Source organism: Nicotiana tabacum, chromosome 2 (genome assembly GCF_000715075.1).
Source record: "Nicotiana tabacum cultivar K326 chromosome 2, ASM71507v2, whole genome shotgun sequence".
NCBI classification, from domain to species: Eukaryota; Viridiplantae; Streptophyta; class Magnoliopsida; order Solanales; family Solanaceae; genus Nicotiana; species Nicotiana tabacum.
Window position 1 is genome coordinate 120,669,821 of NC_134081.1, and position 22,812 is coordinate 120,692,632.

The 22,812-nt window shown below is 34.5% G+C and overlaps 2 protein-coding genes across 4 annotated transcripts; both read right to left on the reverse strand.

The window, feature by feature from the left end:
• Positions 1–213: 213 nt before the first annotated feature.
• On the reverse strand, positions 214–7,036 carry LOC107785924 (uncharacterized). Of its 3 annotated transcripts, none has more exons than XM_075238574.1 (9): positions 6,903–7,036; positions 6,540–6,645; positions 5,231–5,668; positions 4,956–5,130; positions 3,715–4,012; positions 3,046–3,118; positions 2,006–2,096; positions 1,136–1,215; positions 214–945 (listed from the first exon to the last, which is right to left on the reverse strand). In XM_075238574.1, the coding sequence occupies exons 2-9, from the start codon at positions 6,621–6,623 to the stop codon at positions 628–630; spliced, it is 1,557 nt and encodes a 518-aa protein (XP_075094675.1). In that variant the 5' UTR covers positions 6,624–6,645; positions 6,903–7,036; the 3' UTR covers positions 214–627. The 3 variants fall into 3 exon arrangements, with proteins under 3 accessions (XP_075094675.1, XP_016462832.1, XP_075094679.1); XM_016607346.2 differs by having other exon boundaries at positions 6,963–6,987; XM_075238578.1 differs by having other exon boundaries at positions 6,955–6,973.
• A 2,598-nt stretch (positions 7,037–9,634) lies between these two features.
• On the reverse strand, positions 9,635–16,363 carry LOC107785925 (DEAD-box ATP-dependent RNA helicase 53, mitochondrial). The gene is made up of 8 exons (XM_075238587.1): positions 15,797–16,363; positions 14,924–15,051; positions 14,329–14,740; positions 14,127–14,225; positions 13,729–13,953; positions 12,862–13,023; positions 10,752–11,301; positions 9,635–10,065 (listed from the first exon to the last, which is right to left on the reverse strand). The coding sequence occupies exons 1-7, from the start codon at positions 16,172–16,174 to the stop codon at positions 10,765–10,767; spliced, it is 1,941 nt and encodes a 646-aa protein (XP_075094688.1). The 5' UTR covers positions 16,175–16,363; the 3' UTR covers positions 9,635–10,065; positions 10,752–10,764.
• Between the last annotated feature and the right edge of the window lie 6,449 nt (positions 16,364–22,812).

Sequence of the window (22,812 nt, forward strand, 5' to 3'; positions counted from 1 at the left end):
ATTAGAAGTTTATTCCTTTTAACTTCCAACAATTATTCAAAAGTCATGAAAAAATTATTTCATTTGTGTTCTAATTACATTCCTACAATAGATTTCACTATTCTAGAGGTCTTCCATAGATCATTGTCTTGAGAGTTGAGATCATAAGGCATTACATCCCTAAAACAATTCATAAATAATAATGAGAAAAAACTTGCATGCTTCAACTTAGTGTTTATTTAAAAAGTTAATATAAGCATGAAAAATAAAAATGTAATAAGATCATAATTATGAACACTTTAAAATTACAAGAAAATTTTAGGAAAAAACTAATACAAATGGCGATGACAGCATAAATTAGTAGAACACATTTCATAAAATATCAAAAGTACTCAAAATTCCCTGCTTCGAAATACTTTCATGATAAATAACTCCAACGGCTACAAGCCCCCTATACTGGCACATTTTCTATGTGGCCTATTCCTTGTGCAGCTAAGTACCAAGTGAATTTTCATGGTACTACTAAAAGTAGCAGCACAAGATAAGGAATTCCTCAAAATACAAAAATGCTTGACCATTAATCAGCATCACATACTGATTTGACTTCAAACTACTTACCCAATGCTGTGAAAATGTTAGAAGTCTGAGTTAAGAACTCTGAATTCTAATCTCTTGCAGCCCTGGATTCTCTGAATGTCCAACAACAGGATTATGCAATGGTTGGTGGTGGTGTTGCTGACTATTATTATGACGTTGTTGGCGTGAGGTGTTGTCAATGTAGCTATAATATCTTTGATCAGGCAGAACGTGTGGTTGCGTGGCACTGGTTGTCTGTGCAGGGGAAGATCGTAGACGTCTGCTTGCTCTCCACCTCAAATACTCTACAAGGAGCGAGTTGGTACTAATTGCAATACCGAAGCCAGTGAAGGAGGAAAGTAGCACTGATAGGATTGCACTAACATTAAGCTGCACATATAGCAATTATGTAAATCTATATGTATCTGTTATTTTTGCAGGTGAAAACAACAGCGGCCTTCCCCTATCGATCAAACAAGGAACCCCACTCCCTCCCCTTCCCCCTACCCCGGCTGCCAACATACATAAGAGAGAAGGGCGCCAAGAAATGCAAGAAATTAAAGAGTGAAAGATCACTTACCACTGCATAAAATATATGGGCGAACAGGATAACAATTGCAAACTGAAATGAAGCATAAGCCCATATGTAACTCTTGCTGACTGCAAATGGCCAAAGAATGTGTTATAATTCTTGATAAAAGGATTCATCCCTCCAAGAAAAAAAATCAAAAGGAATGAGTAAAGAGTGAGCTAACAACAAAAGTATTTCGACCCAAAAAATATCAAAATGATGTAAAGAACATCGAGGAATGAGCCAATAATAAAAACATGTCTAAAGTTTAAAAGACAGAGCCATTCAGTTACTTTGTCTGTCAGGTCAATTTCATTCTATTCATGGCTATATTGATGAGGTATGTATTACAGCATGACAAGCAGTTTGAGATCTTTTTTCCTTTTTTTTCTTTTACTTAGGACTGATCCTCAAAAGAGAGAGAGTCTCCCTTGCAATAGAGAGGATTTTGTGAAAATGGGATAGCTAAAGTGCGAAACCTGAAAACTTTTACCCAAGCAGGCTCTTGGCTAATGACACGAACTGTTTATCCAAACACGTTAACCATGTTTACTGAAGATCAAAATTCCACTATATATGGCTACTTAACAGTCGTGTGTAAGTCACTAAATCCTATAATATAAAGTTCATTTCCAGTTAAGAAATGGTGAAATTGAATAGATTGTGATTTGATAGTTCTTAGATAACTTGATTTCTAAGAGACAAAATCCAACAAACATGCAGCGGATTAACAGCCCCCTTTGTCTCTCTAGCCATAATATATATGAAAGTATTCAATTAAGTTAAAGGAAAAGACCAAGAAGTAGAAGTGTTATATGTGGAATCATTTCAGAGATGACATCGGATGAGAAGAAAATAGAGAAGGGAAAACAATCATACCCATTGTAGAAGCTATCATAGAAGAAAGGAGACCTAAAACACAAGAGAAAGGTAAAGAGATAGCAAGAGCACGAGCGCCTAAGTCAGTCACCTGTCACGATACAAGAAAAGAAAATGATAAACATAATGTCCTACATTAGACAGAAATGTGAATGCTATATGATATATGATCAAAGAAATGCCAATGTTCCATCTAGGCAGAAGTGTGCAAATTTATATCAGTCTTTTTGATGCTTAACACCTATATTCATTCAAATATTATTTCTTGAAGTAATAACAAGCATCAATTCTCCAACATCTCCCCCTTACCTTCACACAAATTTAGGACGTTTTAATATAGTGCTAATAATCATTTTATTTTAACAATATTGATGATAACGTTTATTTCTTTTTATCTTTCAAGTCCTCAAATTTCCACACAAAAAGAAATGTATAAATGAATATGGTTTTGGAACTCTCAAATGGCTGATCAACAGGTAGTACATAAATTTTGCCAGGGGCGGAGCTACAGTAGAGGGTGCGGGTTCGAGCGAACCCAGTGACTTTTTCCGGAACCCTGTACTTGTATTGAAATATTTACTAAATCTATATAAATATATACTGCCGAACCCAGTAACAAAAGGGGTCTTGGTTCAATGGTAAGGGCTGTGGGTTCGCAGGGAAAGATGGGGGTTCGATTCCCGCTGAAAGCAGTGTTTTATTTTAAAATTTAGAACCCACACACTTCAAATCCTAGCTCCGCCTCTGATTATTTTGCCGTCAAAAGGTAATGTCGTTAGAGGAAGTCCTAGTTTAGCAATTCTTTTAGAAAGCTGGTATTATGTGCACAGACCAAAAAAGTAGGACAAGAAATGCACAAACCCTATAAAATAAGTACAAAAATGCACATTCCGGAACAATAGGACAGAAATGCACCAGCTTAGAAACTACGCACTAAAAAATGCAATTTGGCCCAAAATAAATTGAAATATACTGGATTATATTAGCACTTTAACTCACATCGGAAGCTATATAACCATGAAGAAACAAAAGGAAAGTACCAGAAGCTGCTCCAGAAAGCAAAAGTAGGCAAGCATGCTGACCATGACAAGGATAGGTACGTCTTGCCAGACTCTGTTGATAGTAAAAGAAGAGAGAAACACCCAAATAAGTTGACAAAACCAATTTCCATGTGACATTCGTTAACATTTAGATTAACCTGGTTAAAAGTATCACCAAATAAATGAGAAACTATTGACACCAGTTAGGCAATTATCATGGTATAAAAACTGACAAGACACCAAACAAGTGAAAGTAAAGTTTTAGGTTGATGATTTATATGTATAATCTTCAGAAATCTGAGGGTCTAAATCTTTCTTCACTTTGTCAGATCTTCTACTGATTGAATTTCCTTCCTCAATCTTAATTTATTACTAAATAGCTTTAATTTTTTGGTGTGCACTTTTCACTCTGCTGCCCAAAGCAACACCGAAAAAGGTGCCAAATTTTGTGACCACAACGTTCTCTTCTCTCCCCCTTCCTCATCTTCAAGCATTTTATACACAAGATAGACGGAAACTAATTAGTTTAATCTCATTTTAAAATATGTTCTACACTTGTGAAGAAACCTATTAATGCTTATCAAGATCCAGGGCATTCATGAGTTCAATATTTGGGAAGGATTCAAGCTAAAGTAAAGGAAGCCGTAAAACTTTATTAGCTGAACTTGCCTGTAGCGAGGCACTTCCCTCTGCTGTGTAACAGTTTGGGACCTTCTGGCAGCAGTTGGAGGATTTTGAATTTTTAATAATGTTACGGGGAGGTTTCGCACTTCCTGCTTGCAAACGTCACAAATCTTGTTACCCTTAATACTAAACCACTTCAAAGTGCACTCCTTGTGAGCAAGTGCAAGCTCTCCTTTGCAGCTGCATTCCATTTTAAACGTTTCACTTTCTTCACCAAGTTCAACAAAACAAATTCTACAAACAGCCTCTTCCTCAGGAATATCTTCACCAGTATTATCCGTGGCTGCAGATAGCGTAGGACAAAAAGCCATTATAGTCACCAAAAGATAATCAGCGAAGATGTCATAGGAAGTACTGGAACAAGGAAAGGAGACAGCATAGGTCATGTCCTTTACTCTTAACTATTGCCTATGATGAAGTATCTACTATCCTACTCGATTCAAGCATTCTGTCTACTCCAATGAGCCAAAAAAAGCGAACATGACCAAATAGAAATTAGTAAATTGCGATAATTAAGAAACATTCACCATTCAGTATTCTTAATCCTCGTAAAGGACTTCCAGTTTAACAGAACCAATTCTATTCCTTACTAACTTAAAGCTCGTTTTTACCAAACTTGTTGGGATAAAGAGCTCTTTAATTGAAAATGTGATCTACAAATGATACTACCTTGACTTGACATTGAGACCAAAATATGACTTATGTATGATGTTAGTGGTAGTGCAACAAAATACTAAAGTAACGGTTGAAATGTTAGTCTTATCACATCAAAATTTCAAAAATTTTAAGTTAATTGAATTTGAATTCTTGAAGTTGTAGAAAACAATAATATTTTTGGATTGGTGTAAAAAAGTTTGGCATGTACCAAATGGAAAGAGCGTCATGTAAATTGGGATTGAGGGAGTAAAACATGAGCAAATAAAAGAAGCTCTAACCATAAAAGGTTGTTTCAGTATAACTTGCCACAAGAGGACCTAAATCATAAATGGATATAAATATCAACAAGCAGAGACATACATATATTTAACATCTCAATAGACAGAAACAGACACGTAAAACAGTTAGTGTTGTAGGCTTGTACCAAGAACCTTTTTAGTCCAGAAAATGATCAAAAGAGATTTTCACATATGCACTATTAAATACACTCGTGAAGAATTAGCAAACTGGAGCAGCTAGTGACGAGTATAAGATTTATAAGAGCCAGGACGAGACAAAATTGGACATACCATTTTCTGTTTCCTGTGGTATGTCTGCTGAGGCATCAGAATCCGTAGTTGGCCGAACAGTTTTGGAAATGACACGGATGAGACTGCCACTAGTATCTGTTCTCCTTAAGCTTCTGCTTTTAACATGTATAGGCACTGAAAATGATCGCTTCATATGCTGTTGAGCTTCAGGTTTCTGTCAGTAAATATATCAATGGTACAAAAAGGAAAAAGTAAGAAAGAGTACACACAAAAATTGCATCCAAATAAAGTAAATATTAGGATATATGACATACAATTAACTCTAACTGAGCACCCAAATGATTGTCCTCTGCAGGCTTTACCAAAGTTCCCATTGGTGTCTCCGGTAAAGAGCGGATTGATCTTGTCGTCGAAGAGAACAAAACTTTATTCAGAGAAAACGATCTTGAAGTTGAAGGCTTATCTGAAAGTGGCGTGTCTGGGATAATGAGAACTGTCTTTTCGCCATCGTGGGTTACATTTTTTGTCCTAGTGCTCTTCTGTGGAATCAGATTCTTCATAGATGACATGAACTTAGCAGAGTGGGGCCTCGGGGGCAACCCTGATCGGGCAGAGTTAGGACTTGGAACATCTATTCTTGTAAAACTGGATAATGCATTTTCCAAAGATCTTGTAGGTATTTGCAGAGAGGAGAGATTTGGCCGTCTTGTTGACTGTTGCCGCACTAAAGTGGCTTCCTCTCTCTCTCCTTTCTATTAACACAAAAGTAAAAATTCAGAACACAAAAGCAACAACCACAAAAGCAAGGAATAATCAGCATGTTTAACTTATATAGCAGCACAAACTGATCCGCCACGAGCGGTTTGAGAACCATAGATCATAATAAGTTGACAAACTGGTGTTATCTAATGACAAATTCATTTATAAGCAAAAAGTTGCAACTTTGTCTAGAACCTTTACTTCTGAAGAACAGTGGATTAAGTAAAACTAAAATCTTAATATAGGTCAGCAAAAATGAGACTCTAGGCCTTCTTGGCATACATTACTCTGATTCTTTCTTTCCCTATATTTCTCTACTTATAAAACGAACAACAACAACAACAACAACAACAACAACAACAACAACAACAACAACTACAACGACAACCAAAAAAAAAACCACTATAAACCCACAAGTGAGGTCTGGGGCCGTAGTGAGTACGCGGACCTTACCCAAGGACATAAAAGGAAGAAATGCCCGAAAAAAAAACATTGAAGCACCAAATAAGTAATTCCATAAAAATCTCAAACCAGCTAATTCATCAACATTCGAACTCACTTATCAGAAAGGTTTAAAAAAATCAAATCTTTCACATTCCGGCTTCCACCACTACCAAAAATTCCACATCTTTCTTCCTCCAACCACCAAAAACATTAAATTCAAGAAAACCCCACTACAGAAAAAGAAGAAAAATAATTTCTTTATCATTCCTTTAGCAACCCTCTTTACACAAACACACTCACCAACCCTTACAAAAAGGAGATGAAAAACATAACAAGATAAACAGTAAATAAGAAGCATAATATAAAGAAAAGAAAAAAGAAAAAAGAAAAAAGAAAAAAGAAAAATAGAGAGAGACTTACAAGATTAGAATGAGCAGAAGAATCAAATTCAGCTGAAGGTGGTAGATGCATTTCTTGAACAGAAACAACCACAGAATTTTCCATTTTACAGTCAATGAACAAGTAGCTGCAGTAATAGAAGAAGAATCAAGAACCCCAGATCATAAAATCATTTGGATTTGGTGATTTCCTAAATTTTAATTCTATATTAACAAAGAGAAGCAAAACTGCTCCAAATTTCTGAGACAGTAATGATGAAAACAAGAAAAGAAAACAAAAGAAAAAGAAAAGTTACTATCTTTTTTATTTTTAATACTATAGTAATATTTTTATGTTCATCACCAAAAACTGTCTAGCTTTGTAAGCAAAACAAAACATTTTTACCTTTTCAACAACTTAAAAACAACTTATATTTTTGTATCGATTGTATTATTACCCGCCAACCTTATTTGGTTTTGCCAGCTGAGTTCAGATTCCTTCTTATTTCTTGAGTTTTGTTTTAAATTCTAATATTTGTCCTGTTATTATACGTTTCTTTTGTAGCTTTTTTTCTTATATTATTTGCTTTTGGGTTTTATTGTCCTTTTATTATTTGCTTTTGTTTGACTGTTCTTGACTAGATTACTAGAATTAGTTGCCACTCACTTTTTGCAAATCCATGCATCTTTTTTTTTTTTTTTTTGGTTTAATAAAATCAGTTCTGAGGTTGAGAGAACTAAAATATAAAGGCCAAAAAGGAACGTCTACTAAAAATAGAAAATTTACATTTTTAGAATGGAATTCTTAATTTATTTTATTTTTTCTACTTTTTTGGTGGGCATGAGAACTTGTTGTATTAATATTGATCTAATCTTGAAAGTTTTGAATTAATATCAAAATTATCTTCTCATAATTACGATTATCACATGCACTGGCAGGGGTTAATCTGCTAATTGAAAATTAATATCTTTTACTGTTAACTTTACTTCAAATTTAAGATTCTCACTTTACCTTCATTAGTGTAATAATTAGGCAATTGCAAACCCCCCACCCCCCCCCCCTCCCTCTTTTCCCAAACTTACTTTTACTGTCTAGCAAATAAGTTTCAAATTTAGTCAACATACGTTTTTCTTTTTTCATGAGAATCTCAATCTAGATTTTAAAATTATCCACATTGAGTTGAATTTTGAAGATAGTAAAAGCAATCCAAGATAAAATGAGAAATCCTATTAAACACTCAAACCAAATTTGTTAATTCTGGTGGATCAGCACTTGAAATTTATGGGTCAAGTAATATAAAATAATAATTGAGTTTACGTTTAAAAATTTATTAATATTTAATGAATTTATAAATACATATATAAGATACGGACAACAAAAAATTATTGGATTCACGTGAACTCATTACTCTTAAGCTAGCTCCGCCTCCCTAAAAAATGGCATGTGTCAAGCCATATGCAAGCATATACTATTTTAAAAGATTAACTTAAAAACCAACCAAAAGGCATGAATTCTTGATTAGTTGCATTAACCTACTTATTTGTTCGTTTTAGGATTAAAAATGGATTAATTGTGAAGAATTGCATTACATTCCAACTACTTTCTCTAGATAATGTTCTGACCAAATTCAAATAAATGAATATTTGCTATATAATGTCATTTAATCTGTCCATCTTCGTTCACTATGTCCACTGCTATGAGGTAATTCAAATTGTTAAGTTGTAGTGTTGTGAGGGTTAAAGAAACATTTGCACTAGGTATTTACATCAGATCATATTAATTTATCATAATTAAATAATAAACTAATATAAAATGTGTACTAATTAATGATAATATTGTATATAAAGACACATTGCATGTACTTATCGGTTTGAAGTAAATATTTGGTATAATTAAATTTTTCCTGTATTGTGACCGTAAAATATGAATTCTCCAATTTATATTCTTTTTTATTTTTTATTTTTGAAAAAACAAAAGCTATATGACTGAACGGGGAAAATAGATATTAAATTTAAGGCAGACAAATAGTTCCTTTTTGTTATGAAAATGTTCAATATAAGATTTCAAAACGTCCGAATGTACATAATTAATTAGACAAACTGTAATAAGAAAATATAAAACCTAAGAGACTTTATAATTTTAGTTTTTCTCTACAAATGACAGGCAAACCTGCCGACCAGCCGAACAGACCTTTGGGACAAGAAGCATATTTTCTGGCAAGTGTTTTTTAATTAGTTTTGGATTAAAATTTTGCTTCATATATTGCCAATAATAATACAATAAACTATATCGTATTCGCACTGCATTTTGATACAGATTTTTTTTTAAAATGCCAAACTATCTCAAGACAATAGCAATAGCAACAAACCTGGTTTCACAGGTGGGACCTAAGGAGGGTGAGAACGTTTCCAATAAACCCACGGCTCAAGAAAAACATATAAAAAGAAGAATCTATGTACTTAATACAATTACCTAGTGTAACTATTTTTTTCCTTTTGTAAGGACTCTGAACCAGAAAAAACTTACTCGCACTCAATCCGTGGTCGAAACGAGTAAACATACGATATTTGTCTTTCACATAAAGTTTATCACACAATCATAGTTAATTAATATGTACTCTCACCTAATTTTATCAATTAACCAATCTATATTAATATGCTTTAGCGCATACACATTAAGTTATTTTTTAACTCCATAGTTCTGTCTAAAATAAGAGTATCGAAAAATATTGGTTTTGGAAGCGAAAACGCTCACTACTCTGTACATATCGATGCTATAATTCAAAACTGGAAATGCGGCAATATCTCAAAGTGGCCACCTTTAAGGAGACGAATGTAGTAAAGGGCAGCCCGGTGCAAAAAATATCTTGCATCCATTAGGACGTCTATCATGATGCAAGTATCAATAATTAATTTTATGGCTCAGACGCCATGACCTGACAGTTGTTACAAGGAGGCAAATGTAGTGTTTTGTTAACAATAAAATGAAACCATATGCAATGGAAACAAAAGCTGTTTATTTTGGCTTCTAAAATTAACTACTACACCACACTTTGTATTCGACGAATTAACCAACGTCAATCAAATGTAAACACTCACTCACCAACAAAGTTTTCCTGACGCACCTTTATCTCATCCTGGAATGAGAAATCCAAGCATCCTTTGTACATTTGGTATAATAATCCGAAAGGAAATAATGATACATAGTTTTTAGAAATTGAGAGTAGAACATCTAAACTGTCTCTACATACTGCAGGATATCAATCAACCGCTCGGATAACACAAGTTAATATCAAGCTTGAGAACAAAAAACTGTTGAACAATATAATAGTAGGCAAGAGAAACACTTTCTCGATAGCTATAGATTACATATAGGTGTTACCAAGTGGATATAAAATGGTTATTCTTAGGAAATTCTAAGTATAGCAATTGAGTTATAAAATCTGAAGCTACAGCAACTCTAAACACGGAGCCTGGCAATCAACACAGATGCTTCACAAATTGGACATAAGTCGCGCATTCGTTTCTTTATGGTCATTCCCAAATAGCCATATTCACAGAGTCCACGCCTGTTAAACAAACCAGTGTTCATTACATCAAAACATAGTCCTAGGGGCAAATCCTGAAGAGCCTTCTACAGTGGACATAATAGGATAAAATGCAGCATTTCATTCAAACACGGACAAAGGAAATTATACTATGATTGGCTAACCCCTCCCCCCTTATTTTCTTGAGTAGCAGTTAGCATGGAACAAAATAGGTAAAATAACCACAAGTAACATCTGAGTATGGCTACAGTTGCAGCACATCCACAGAAACTGGTTTAAACTCTTCTCATTTTATATCTGGAAGACAATTGCGAGTTAACCATACTATACTTTTTTAACACTATCACTCTATTCTAAGATGTTTTATGACCTTTTGACAACAGGAACCTTTAGAAAGCTTTTATAGCTGGAACTGTTTCAAATACAAACAACCATTCTTAGAAGGGGCAAATGATTTAAAAGTCATGCATGCCCACCTATACAGACCAGCCTCACGTGCTTGATATATCAGAGACTCACTCTTCTATTTCCACTTTTCCAACTTCTGTGTCCAGTTGTTATTGTTGTTATGATTATTATATTATTATTGTTGTTGAAATAGTAAGTCCTGCTTAACAATTTTTTATACAAGTAGGAACAAGTGGAGAATTATCGATCACCATATGGATGGAAGTATCAAATTCATCAGTGGAGAACAAGGAACTTGCCTTACAGAAAGAACTAGAAAAATTTCCTCCCAAAACCTTGGTCACCACTAGCCTTGCCATCTCCAAAGTCATCAGAACGGCTTGAACGATTTTCATTATCAGAACGGAAACCACCAAATCCACTAGAGCGGCCTGAACCAAATCCTCCAAAACCAGTTGAGCGATCTGAACTCTCGGAATTTCCAAAGCCACCAGTCCGATTTGAACTTCCAAAGCTTCCGAAACCACCACCACGATCTGAACCACCAAAATTACCGAAATCTCCGTGACGATTGGAGCCTCCAAAATTCCCTGAGCGGCCGGAGCTCGGTCCACCATAGCTACCCCCTGATCGTCCAGAATCAGATCCACCAAATCCACCTGTTCGACCAGAAAATCCGCCTTGCCCGCCAAACCTGCCGCCAAAATTTCCATAGCCACCAGAACGACCTGAACCCGAATCACCAAAGCGACCACTTCCCGTGCCTCCATAAGAGCCAAAGCGACCACCACTTCTGCCCATGTCACCGAACATGTCTGCTGCTCCAGCCTCCACTTCTATCCTTGGAAGCTTTTTTCAGCAAATACATGGAAACAAGATAATTTGAAGAAAATAAGAAAATAACCTTGGTTACCACTTTACAATTATCCTAATTTGGCCAAGCAAGAACAGGAGTAATATTTCGCAAGATCTGAAAATTGCTGGACACAGCAGTAAGTGCTTCATTTTCAGCTCTATTCCAGTCTGTATACTCTCGTGTTCAATATCATTGAATAAAATACCCATTGGACTGCCCCCAAGGCTTTGGTCTAGTGGTAAAGCGCAGCATGTGATGTATGGGTTAGACGCACGTGCGTCTAACCCGGCAGCGGACAGAAGGCTGGTATTTAAATGGAGAAGGATAGAGGGATGGGCTCATTATCCAATGAGTTTCAAACCACGTGCTACCGTCCATCAGGATTTCTCGAATATAAAAAAAAGGTAACCATCTAGACCAATGAAGATAGTGATAGAAGCAGCAAATCACTTAATTTGAACCTCACAAAGAAATAAAGATTCAGTCCTGCTTCTCAGACTCTCAACAAAAGGGCAAGAACAGAAGATATAGAGAGTGGGAAATCGTGCTCCATGAAGTAAATGACACAAGAACCTGAACTACTTCAAAGGTCTACATGAAATTTCGTACAAATTTTAGATTGTCTACACTAGCATTCAAATAATTGCACACCACATCTCCCTCACATAGTTTGCATGCCAATGAAGTACTAGATCTAACTACCTTCATTTACAATATGTCCCATCGACACTATCCCCAACATCCCATTTTCTGTGACATTATTTCACTTGGAACCCAAGGTAAAGATATCTGTCTGAGTTACTACATTGAAATCATCAAGAGATATTTCAAAAGTAATAGTAACAGTAACCTTGCCACAAACAAAATCGTAGCATTTAAGCGGAGAAGTGTAGAGGAACGGTCCCATTATCCACCAAGTTTCAAACCTTGGTGCTAATGGTCCTCGGAGATTTCAAAAACATTAATAGTAACAGCAAGTGAAAAGAACGTTGAATATGCCTTAAAGATTAAAGTAAAACAATGCATTACGCTATTTCACTGCAATCATAATACATTTGGCAGCAAGAACTTTTGATCTTTATTACTCCCATCAGTCCAAATTTATGTGATGGTGTTTGACTGGGCACAAAGTTTAAGAAAGAAAGAAAGACTTTTGAAACTTGTATTTTAAAACAAGCCATAGACATTTGTGTGACTGTCAATCATCTCATTGAGGGTAAATTGAAAATTTTAAACTTAAATTATTTAAAGTATAGAAAGATGTCATTCTTTTCGAAACCGACTAGAAAGGAAGGAGTATCACATAAATGGGAACATGGAGTAAAACAAGTCAACTTTTTGGACCCCATGAGAAAGAAGGCTTGCAGAGCTACTAACAGTTACAGCAGCCACAACTCACGTGGCAATTGTAGTCTTTAGAGCATACAGCTGTTTTCTCCAACTTTTACCATATAAGGTTCACATTCACCAGTGTCATCATAGGTGACAATGAGGGTAAAATATGATTGGAGGACATCAAAGAGTAAGAGCATCAGAGATATTAGCAGTCTAACCTCGACAAATCTGCATCCCACATCGCGTTCAATGCCTTTCACATCCCTATGTTGGCTTGAAGAATATATCAGAATTGCACTTCCTTTCTTCCCAGCACGCCCAGTTCGCCCGGATCGATGAACAAAGATCTCTGATGAGTTTGGAAGCTCATAATGTACCACCTGAGCAGCAAAATATCTACTTTAACTTCAGAAAGAAAAAGACAAAAAGCAGACTGCAATTGAAGAGACTCAATACCATCAGCAGAAGCTTCTCATGACACCTAATTGGTTTCACGCATACAGAGCAGAGATGTCCTCAGAAGCATCTTACATACTCTTGGCAGCATCCTATTTCATTTAATAATTTATCCTCCAGTATGCAATTTTTTTTAAGAAAAGGTATTATCCTCTAATATTCATTATTTTCCTGGTATACACAGCAGACTCAATGCACTGGCCAAATATTGATTTCAAGTTTTTGTTCCTTTTCCCCTAGAAAGTTTCAGAGGACATATTGTAGGAGAAAGCTATGCACACAGAATAACTCGCTCAATAATATGAAGATGGGGTGCAGCTGCTGGGAACAAAAATATAGGAAAGGGAACTGGAGAAATTGCTTAGTTAGCATACAAGTGAAGTTGTACTCAGTTCTGAAATGACGTTTAAACCTTTAAAATGTAAAAGATCAGGCAAGGTTTGATACTTTAATATGCAACTTCCACCTAACGCCTTCTATTGCTGGTATCTTTGTTGGGTTGTTTATCAACAGCTCTAACATAAGGTTTTCTGATTATGCTCTCTCTCTTTGTCAGAAAGTGCAGATGAAGAAAAAGAATCCAGGATTATTATAACGTAGCATCGCAAGTAGGAGAATAAAGGACCAACCAGATCAACATTAGGTACATCAAGTCCTCGAGCAGCAACATCAGTGGCCACCAACACATTGAATTGACCTTGGCGAAAACCTGATAGGGTTCTCTCCCTTTGGCTTTGTGAGATGTCCCCATGTAAAGCTTCACATCTGAAACTCTTTTGCATTACATAAGCCAGTCTATCAGCATCACGTTTAGTTTGAGTGAAAACAATGCACTTCCCTTCCTTTGCGTGCTCCTGCATAACAAATGAAATGCTCAATTAGTTTCACAGATTAAAGATTGTCAAAAAAGTAGAAAGCAGAAAGACCATTATCTTTATGGTGGTGGCAAAAAAAATAGAGAACAGTCTAGAACAATATGTTGGACATAAAGTAGGACAGAGAGGAGACTGAAGGTTTATATCCATACAGTTATCAGAGGACCAAGAACTGCTGGTTTTTGATGCATCTCACAAGCAATTGAAAACAAGGAAATGCCATCAGCCAATTTCTGATCAGAATCTCCTACCTGGGATATGCATTTACACACAAATTATTTGAATAATTAGCATCCAGGGTTCTTACAAATTAAGAAGGAAATTTGTATTAAAATGTTGAGCATTTGGCCTCACAAGATCAATGTGAATAGGATTCTTCAGGAACTTGTTGGTAATCTTTAGTATCCAACTTGGCATTGTGGCTGAAAACATCATTGTCTGATGTTTCTGTCGAACATTTTCTAAAATGGTCTCAACATCCTCCGCAAACCCCACATTAAGCATTTGATCAGCTTCATCTAGAACAACAAACTGGATCTCTGACAAATTCAAAGCACCCCTCTTCAGCAGATCAATAACCCGACCTGGTGTGCCCACAATAATATCTACTCCTCTATCAAGGGAACTCATCTGGCGTGAAATGGGGACACCACCATAAACACACAGTGTATCCAGACCAGGAGCGGATTCAAAAAATTCTTTATCCACTTGTTTTGCAAGTTCTCTTGTAGGCGCCAAGACTATAGCCAATGGGTTCCTTCCACGTCTGCACAATTAAAAATAAGCAGAATTTCTCAAGTGTAACAAGTTCCATATTCTCGAGAAATATTCAGAATCATTCTTTAATAACACTTCCCAAACCTAGCAGATGACAAATCTATATATTATGCTGCTAGCACATTTATACTATTAATATATAAACCCAGAAGAGAAAGCAGACTGAACAAACCCATGCTTCTCGTTGAAGCGAATGATCTTATCCATGATGGGAATGCCAAAAGCTAGTGTCTTCCCAGTTCCAGTTCTAGCTCGACCAATCATGTCAGATCCTTGCATTGCTGGTTCCAGAACAGCTCTCTGTACAACCCAAAAAGAATTAAAGTCTGCATCTCTCTTTGAAGACCAAGGTTAAAATCCTAACAGAGACCAAAAAAGAAATACGTGATATCTTCACCTCTGCCTAAGCTGGTGCAAAGTAACCAAGTACCTGTGCTGGTAGGGTGTCGTCTACTAAGTGGAATAATCAAGGTTTATTAAAATAAATATTACGTGTACCTAGTGGAATAGTTAAGTGCCATTATTGAAATAATGGTTAAGTGTTTTACAAATAATGGTTAAGTGTTTTACTATAAAAACTAAAAAAGCCACCCCATGAGAGTACACCATACAACTCTAAGTTACTCATCCCTAGATAATATTTTTAACTTCATTAATAGAAAGACAAGCAAAAAGACACATTAAGGGTTTGTTTGGTAATGGCAAAAATGTTTTCTCCAATGAACTTATATCATGTCGAAGACAAAATTAGATAAATAAAAAAAAAGTAGTCTCTCTAACAACTTAAGCTTATAGACGACGAAATAATCACAGACATATTCAACCAATAAAGGGAAAATGGGCATCATTCACTTTACATCATTATATATCCATATTTTTCTTTCTTTTTCTTTTTTTGTGCACCTCAACTATGTTATTTATTACCAACTCCTAACTCATATAACTTGATACAATCAACACATAGACTTTGTCGTCAACTTCAATACAATTACCGTAACATTTCCACAAAAGCTAAAAGAAGGTAAAAAATTTTGGGGGTCAAAACCTGAATAGGGAAGAGTTTAGTAATTCCTTTTTTTGCCAAAGCAGAAGTGATCTCCTGAGAAATACCAAGTTTAGATATCTCAAGGCCTTCATCATCCTCAGGCAAATCCGCCACAGCATATCCAGCATGTAATTTACCACTAGAGTGAAACCCTCTTACAGAAAACCCAAATTTACCATCAACCCATTTCTCAGTTACTGAAGTAGTAGCAGTGGTAAAGCTGTTAAATTGAGAAGTCGGGAGGGCATTTCCGGAAATAAACTTGTCGCCGGACGACGTTGACGGCGATAATAATAGATGAGTAAGGGCATTAAGAGCAACCCTTTTTGAGGTATTTAAAGAAGATGAAGACTTTTTCAACACAAAAAGACTATTCATATTTTTTCAAAATATGCCAAGAGAGTAAGATTCTGATGTTATAGAGAGGGTTTTATTAGGGTTTATGAAAAAGGAGGGAAGAACTGATTTACCCACAGCAAAATGTGAAGGCGGTTGGAGATCTTTGGGTAGAGATATTTTTTTGAGCTATAAAGAGGTTTTGGGGAGCAAGAGAAAGGGGTTTTTGCTGTATCATAACAAATTGTGAAGGGTTTAAGAAGGGTATCTTTACACAAATAGCCGGTCATATTCATTGTTTACTTTTTTAGCCATATATATAGATTATACATTAATTATACATATATAATACATAAATTATGCATATATTATACCTTTACCGGCTATTTCTAGTTTAATTTATTGGGTAGACGACTATTTGAGTTAATTCTTACTTTAAGAAGAGTATGAAAACTAACTAGATTTAGGGTCCAAATAAGATGGGCTGAGGTTTGTTTGCCTTAGAATGGTAAGTTGTGAGGCCTGGCCCACTAGATAAGGCCTGGATTGATTGGAAAAGTTGGGCTTGGAAATGTTTGCAGAAAGATTAGGTGAGCGACTATTTAGTTAATTCTTCAAAGATAATGATGTTTACTTTATCTATACTTGGTGGGTGATTTGCGCAAAAAAAGGATGATTTGAGGCTACTATTTATATTTTGTCCTCATTAAGGAAGTTTTGGCAAAAAGGACGAGGCTACATAATCGGAAGAATGAAAAATGTACGCTTGTTTAGTTGTTCATAAGATAGAATTTGGTATTGCGATATTTATTTTACCTATTTTGTTAAATTGTTCACAAGTTTTACCAAATAAACAAATCTTGCTTGTATTATCACGAATAAAACTTGATATTATATTTACTGCACTTATTTTAATAAATTTAGTAAAAACAATTGAGGTTACTAATATGCATATTCCTATGTTGTTATAAGTTATAACATAAAATATATAACACATATTTTCATACATGTTGTATATTTATTGTTTTACGTAGTTTTATACTGAAAAAGATAAAATAATATTGTATTTGTAATTTTTTATATTCAGACCAGTAACAAGAATAATTACCAAAGGGTGTGACGATATGGATTTGAATTCCTAGATTTTACGGCATGTGATTTTTGAGGCTTGGTGTTTAACTTTCCTCTCCTTGTTCTTTTGCTTCTTTTCATTCTTCTTCTTATCCTCTGTCTTCCCCATTTTCTTCATACATGTTGTAAAAAAAAAATTAAAACTTATTGCTTATTTGTGATTGGCTTGGATTGATTTTAGTTGAAGAAACTTAAAAATCACTGTTGTTGAATTTTGTTGAGTTTAATCATTAAAGAAGATGAAGCAGATCTATTGATTTTTGAAGGTTTGGATTGAATCTAACCATTAGAAATTAATATTAAGCTGTTGGATATTTAATTTGGAGTCATTTAAAGTTGAATTGAACTAATTTGGATCAACTTTGAAGGAAAAGAAATGTTGGTGAAACTTCTCGGAAACTCATGGTGATACGCTAGAATTTGTGAATAATTTGTGTTCGCAATAAATTTTCGTAGTACGAAAAATAAACTGCAACAAAAATAATATGAAGAAGAGATTTTATTGATAAATATTTGTGAGTACAATTCTTTGTATTCCTTGATTCTCCTCTATGAAATTCTCCGTGGTTCGAGAGCTTGAGAAGCGTCTTTCTCGAATGTAGGACGATTTAGACCTCTTTGTGATGTATTTAATCGTCAAGAATGTCGAGCAAGACTTTGTTGTTCACCAATTGCGGAATGCTCTTCTCCAACTTTGAATGTCCCTATAGCATTATGTAAACCCTCTATTTATAATGGTAGAGGATGGACAATCCAACTACATATGAACTCTCTTGCTTGATTCTGATTAGCTCGTGTGAGTCATCAAATTTATCACTTAAGCTATGTGATAAGCTTGCTTGTGATTGGCCAAGATATGTCATCTTAGACACTTGGCAACTCTTGATTGGTCACTGTTTTAGACTGGGATTGCCACATCATTTCATGCGTGGCATTATCTTATTGGCTTTGAGTTTGACCAGATATGCCATGTCACTTGACACATGGCATGAGTCTGGGCTTTAGGACGAAATGGACCTTGGGCTTGAAAATAATAAAAAATGGACTAATTTAATTTGTAAAGTCCAAATTAATTATTTAACCCAATTGAATTAAGATTCAATCCATGGATTAAACTCAATAAATGTTATATGTCTACGGATGCCCCGTACTTCAAAGTTTATCGTAATGTGGCTTACCGAGACTTGAGGACAAAACTTGAAGTACTAGTAAATATAACATACTTTTTCTCGAGCAGAGTTAAAGTTTTTCATCCAAGCAATGACCTTTTGTTGGACGAGTTTAACCTGGGATATGGTGTTTTATACTCCAAAAAGAAAACGAAAAATGGTCTTCAATTCAAAGCGTGGCAATTGCCAATTGGCAGTAAGCCAACTTAATTTCAAGGAAACTATCAACTATATACTTTTATAAGTAGTTTATTATAAAAAGTGGTCAGTTCACAAAATATTACTAATATTTATCAATTACTGTAGCCAAAAAAATATTAAATTTTTGCTTTCTTTTGAGTGGGTGTCATTAGAATAGATTGGGTATATCTTAAGGGGCTTGAATTTCAATTTTGAGATGATTTGATGGAGTTTTGAGTTGGTTTGAATTGAAAATCCGAAGTAGAGAACATGAAAAAATGACATGTGTATCATATATGTATCATATTTATATCAAATGTGTATCACGTATATATTCGTGTATACCTATGTGTGAGATACATGCATGATACATGTTTGATACAAGTATCACTGAAGAATTTTTTGAACTCGATTTTAACTACGACTTTTGATGCCAAATCAGTCCAAATCACTTCTAATATTCCTCAACATTTGTATATTGACTCATCTATATGTTTTCAATGAATTTCAATCGTACCCATTGAAAAAAGGTCCCTTTTTTTTCCTTAGATTTTTGGAATCTTGTATATATATATATATATTTGTATTTCATCACCTTGTTTGCTATCTCATCCATGAAATTTTCTTTCTGTATTGCATCTAATGTTGCTGATCACGCTTTAAAATATGGAAGGAAATTTTTGTGTGTGATTCTTGAAGAGAAAGAATCTTATTTATTTGAGTTTTTCAATTTTTATATGTGTTTGGTTAGTTTTAGTAAGTTTATGATTAATGGCTAGAAGTTGGTAAGTTAGAACTTATTTGGGACATTTATGTAAGATTCCCTTTGAAATTTTGTTGGAATTTTCTATTGACACCACCTTGGCTTCCACTTTGGGCCATATTTGAAAATTTTATATTTATCTCCTATTGACGTGTAGTAATAGGATAAAATATTGGAGAAAAAACATAAGTAGACAATATTTAAGAATTTTTTTCAAATACCTAGCATCATTAGGTATTTTACATAACAGGCAGCTTAATAAATACATCCTTTAGCAGGAAGCTATAAATATGGACCAAGAATCACATTTATAAAGAAGACCAGAGCATTTAATTCCTTAAAAAAAGGTCCAAAGCAGTTCAATTTCTTTTCAATTCTTTCCTTAAGTCTTCCTAAATTAGCGCCAGAAATGAGGAGATAGCTCGCGAAGAAGTTGAATTTCACCTAAATTGGTAACTAGCTATGCTTTTCTCTTTGCGTACGTTCATATATGAGATTTTTTTTAATTGCATAGAATAAGTATATACATGACATTATAATAGTATATAATTACATACGAAATTTGTTCTGTTGGTATAAAGTTTTATTTTTAATTGTATATCAACATCAATTTTAACACAGTAAATTATGTATGAGATTTATTCTGTTGGTATAAGGTGTTATTTTTAACTGTATATCAACATAAATTGTTACATAGTATAATGATGGTATTAAATAGTTATAAATTATAATGATATTTTTAGTATATTAGTATACATAGTATAGTAAATCCTTCAGCCGTTGTATAGATTGTGTTCTAACGTAAAAATTATAGATAATTAAATATATATATAGAATAAGTATATACATGGTAATATAATAGTATATAATTATATTCGGTATAATATATGTATAAATAGTATACATGACATATTTTATTTATATCATTCATATAAATAGATTCAGAGTACTAGAAATAGTTGAATGCTAATTTAAGAGACAGAAATTTAGAATAGAGAGAGAGATTTAAATGTTAGATCAAGCAACTAAAATTTAGATAACTAAAGATAAAATTGATCCCGTAATTCGTGTTACTCATTTATTGTGCATATGACCTTTGTAATATGCTAGTATCGTAAAAAAATCCGCTATATATGGAATAAACCAAAAATGATATTATTTTTTAAAATACTTTTCAAAAGATGCTCCGTCATGTATTTTTCTCTATAAAAATCTCCTTGTTAACCAACATCAGTAGGATTGCTTGCCAAATCCAAATTAAGGCCGATGTCATGCGTTTTGGGACTTTGACACCGGTGTTATAAAATAAAGACTATAAAGTAAATAAACCGAAGACAAGTATAGAGAGAGATTGATATATTATTCAAACTTCAAGCTTATGTACATAATGAACTGAAAACTCCTCTATTTATAGAAGAAATGAAGCAATTGCGAGGCTTTTCAGGAAGCAGCTGCAAGGCTTTTCTTTAGCTGCTTGTAAGCTGTCTGCATGAGCTGCTTGCAACCTGCCTATTTAATAAGAAGCTGCTGCAAATCACTTCATTGAGTTGCTTGCAACCTGCCTGCATCAGCTGCTTGTAAGCTGTCTGCATGAGCTGCTTGTAACCTGCCTATTTAATAAGAAGTTGTTGCAAATCATTTCATTGAGTTGCTTGCAACCTGCCTGCATCAACTGCTTATAGATAAATTTCAACAGAGTACTAAATGGATAATCTTCTTCAGGAAGATTATCTTTAGCGGAGTAATGAATGGACATCCACAATATAATATTTTTATAACACTCCCCCTGGGATGTTCATTAAAAGATAATGTGCCTCGTTAAAACCTTACTAAGAAAAACCTAGTAGAAAAAATCATAGTGAAGGAAAAAGAGTACACATATTTAGTAATACGCATTTCTAGTTGCCTCATTAAAAATTTTATAAGGAAAATCCTGTGGGAAAAAACCTTAGTAAGGAAAAAAGAGTACATCGCATATTTTACTCCCTCTGATGAACCTTGTTTGAGTCTTCGCATTCCAATCTTGTATACCAACTTCTCAAAAGTTGAAGTTGGCAAAAATTTAGTGAATAAATCTGCTGGATTGTCACTTGAACGGATTTGTTGCACATCAATATCACTATTTTTTTGAAGATCATGTGTGTAGAATAATTTTGGTGAAATGTGCTTCGTTCTATCTCCTTTTATAAATCCTCCCTTTCATTGGGCTATGCATGCAACATTGTCTTCGTATAAAATTATGGATCTTTTATCACATTTCAAATCATATTTTTCTCGAATGAACTGAATCACTGATCTCAACCATACGCATTCCCGACTTGTTTCATGAATAGTTATTATCTCAGCATGATTTGAAGAAGTAGCAACAATTAACTGCTTTGTGTAGCACCATGATATGACAGTACCCCCACATATAAATACGTACCAGGTTTGAGATCGAGCTTTGGGGATCAGATAAATAACTTGTATTTGCATAACCAACAAGATCTGTACTACATTTGTTAGCATAAAACAAACTCATATCAAGAGTTCCCTTTAAATATTGCAATATATATTTAATCCTATTCCAATGTCTCCGTGTAGGAGAAGAGCTATATCTTACTAGTAAATTAACAGAAAATGCTATGTCAGGCATTGTAACATTAGCAAGATACATAAGTGCACCAATTGCACTGAGATAGGATGTTTCAGGACCAAGGAGTTTCTCATCCTCTTCTGGAGGTCGGAACGGGTCCTTATTCACATCAAGTGATCGAACAATCATTGGTGTACTCAATGGGTGCGCTTTGTCCATGTAAAAGCATTTTAAGACCCTTTATGTATAGGCAGATTGATGGATAAAGATCCCGTCTGCTAAATAAACAGCAAGTATAACAAATTCTGATGCCATTTTCTTTATAAAAATACATGGACAAATAACATCATTTATGTAACCTTCTTTCAATAAATATTCACGAAGGCGATTATACCACATGCGCCCAGATTGCTTTAAACCGTACAAAGATCTTTGTAATCTGATTGAATATATTTCTCGAGATTTTGAATTTGCTTCAGGCGTTTTAAATCCTTCAGAGATCTTCATATAGAATTAATCAAATGAGTCATATAGGTTATGACTTACATTTAAATGGCATGGCATCTTCAGGTGTCTGGACTACAGGTCTGATCCTCACAATTATTTACAATATTGTGCACTATATTGTATCAAATATATCATCGACGATCATTTCGTATCAGTTCGCAAGCGACATAACTTGTTGAGATCTCATCACTTTCTTTATTTTCAGGTACTTGAACGTCATCTGGAGTTTTATGAAATGTTATGTCGTGGGCTCTTCCAGAGCTTATTTCATCCTTATTATGATCATTTTGATCATTTGCTCCTATTCTTTTCAAGGATTGTTACCTTTGGAACCGATTGGTCTACCACGCTTCAT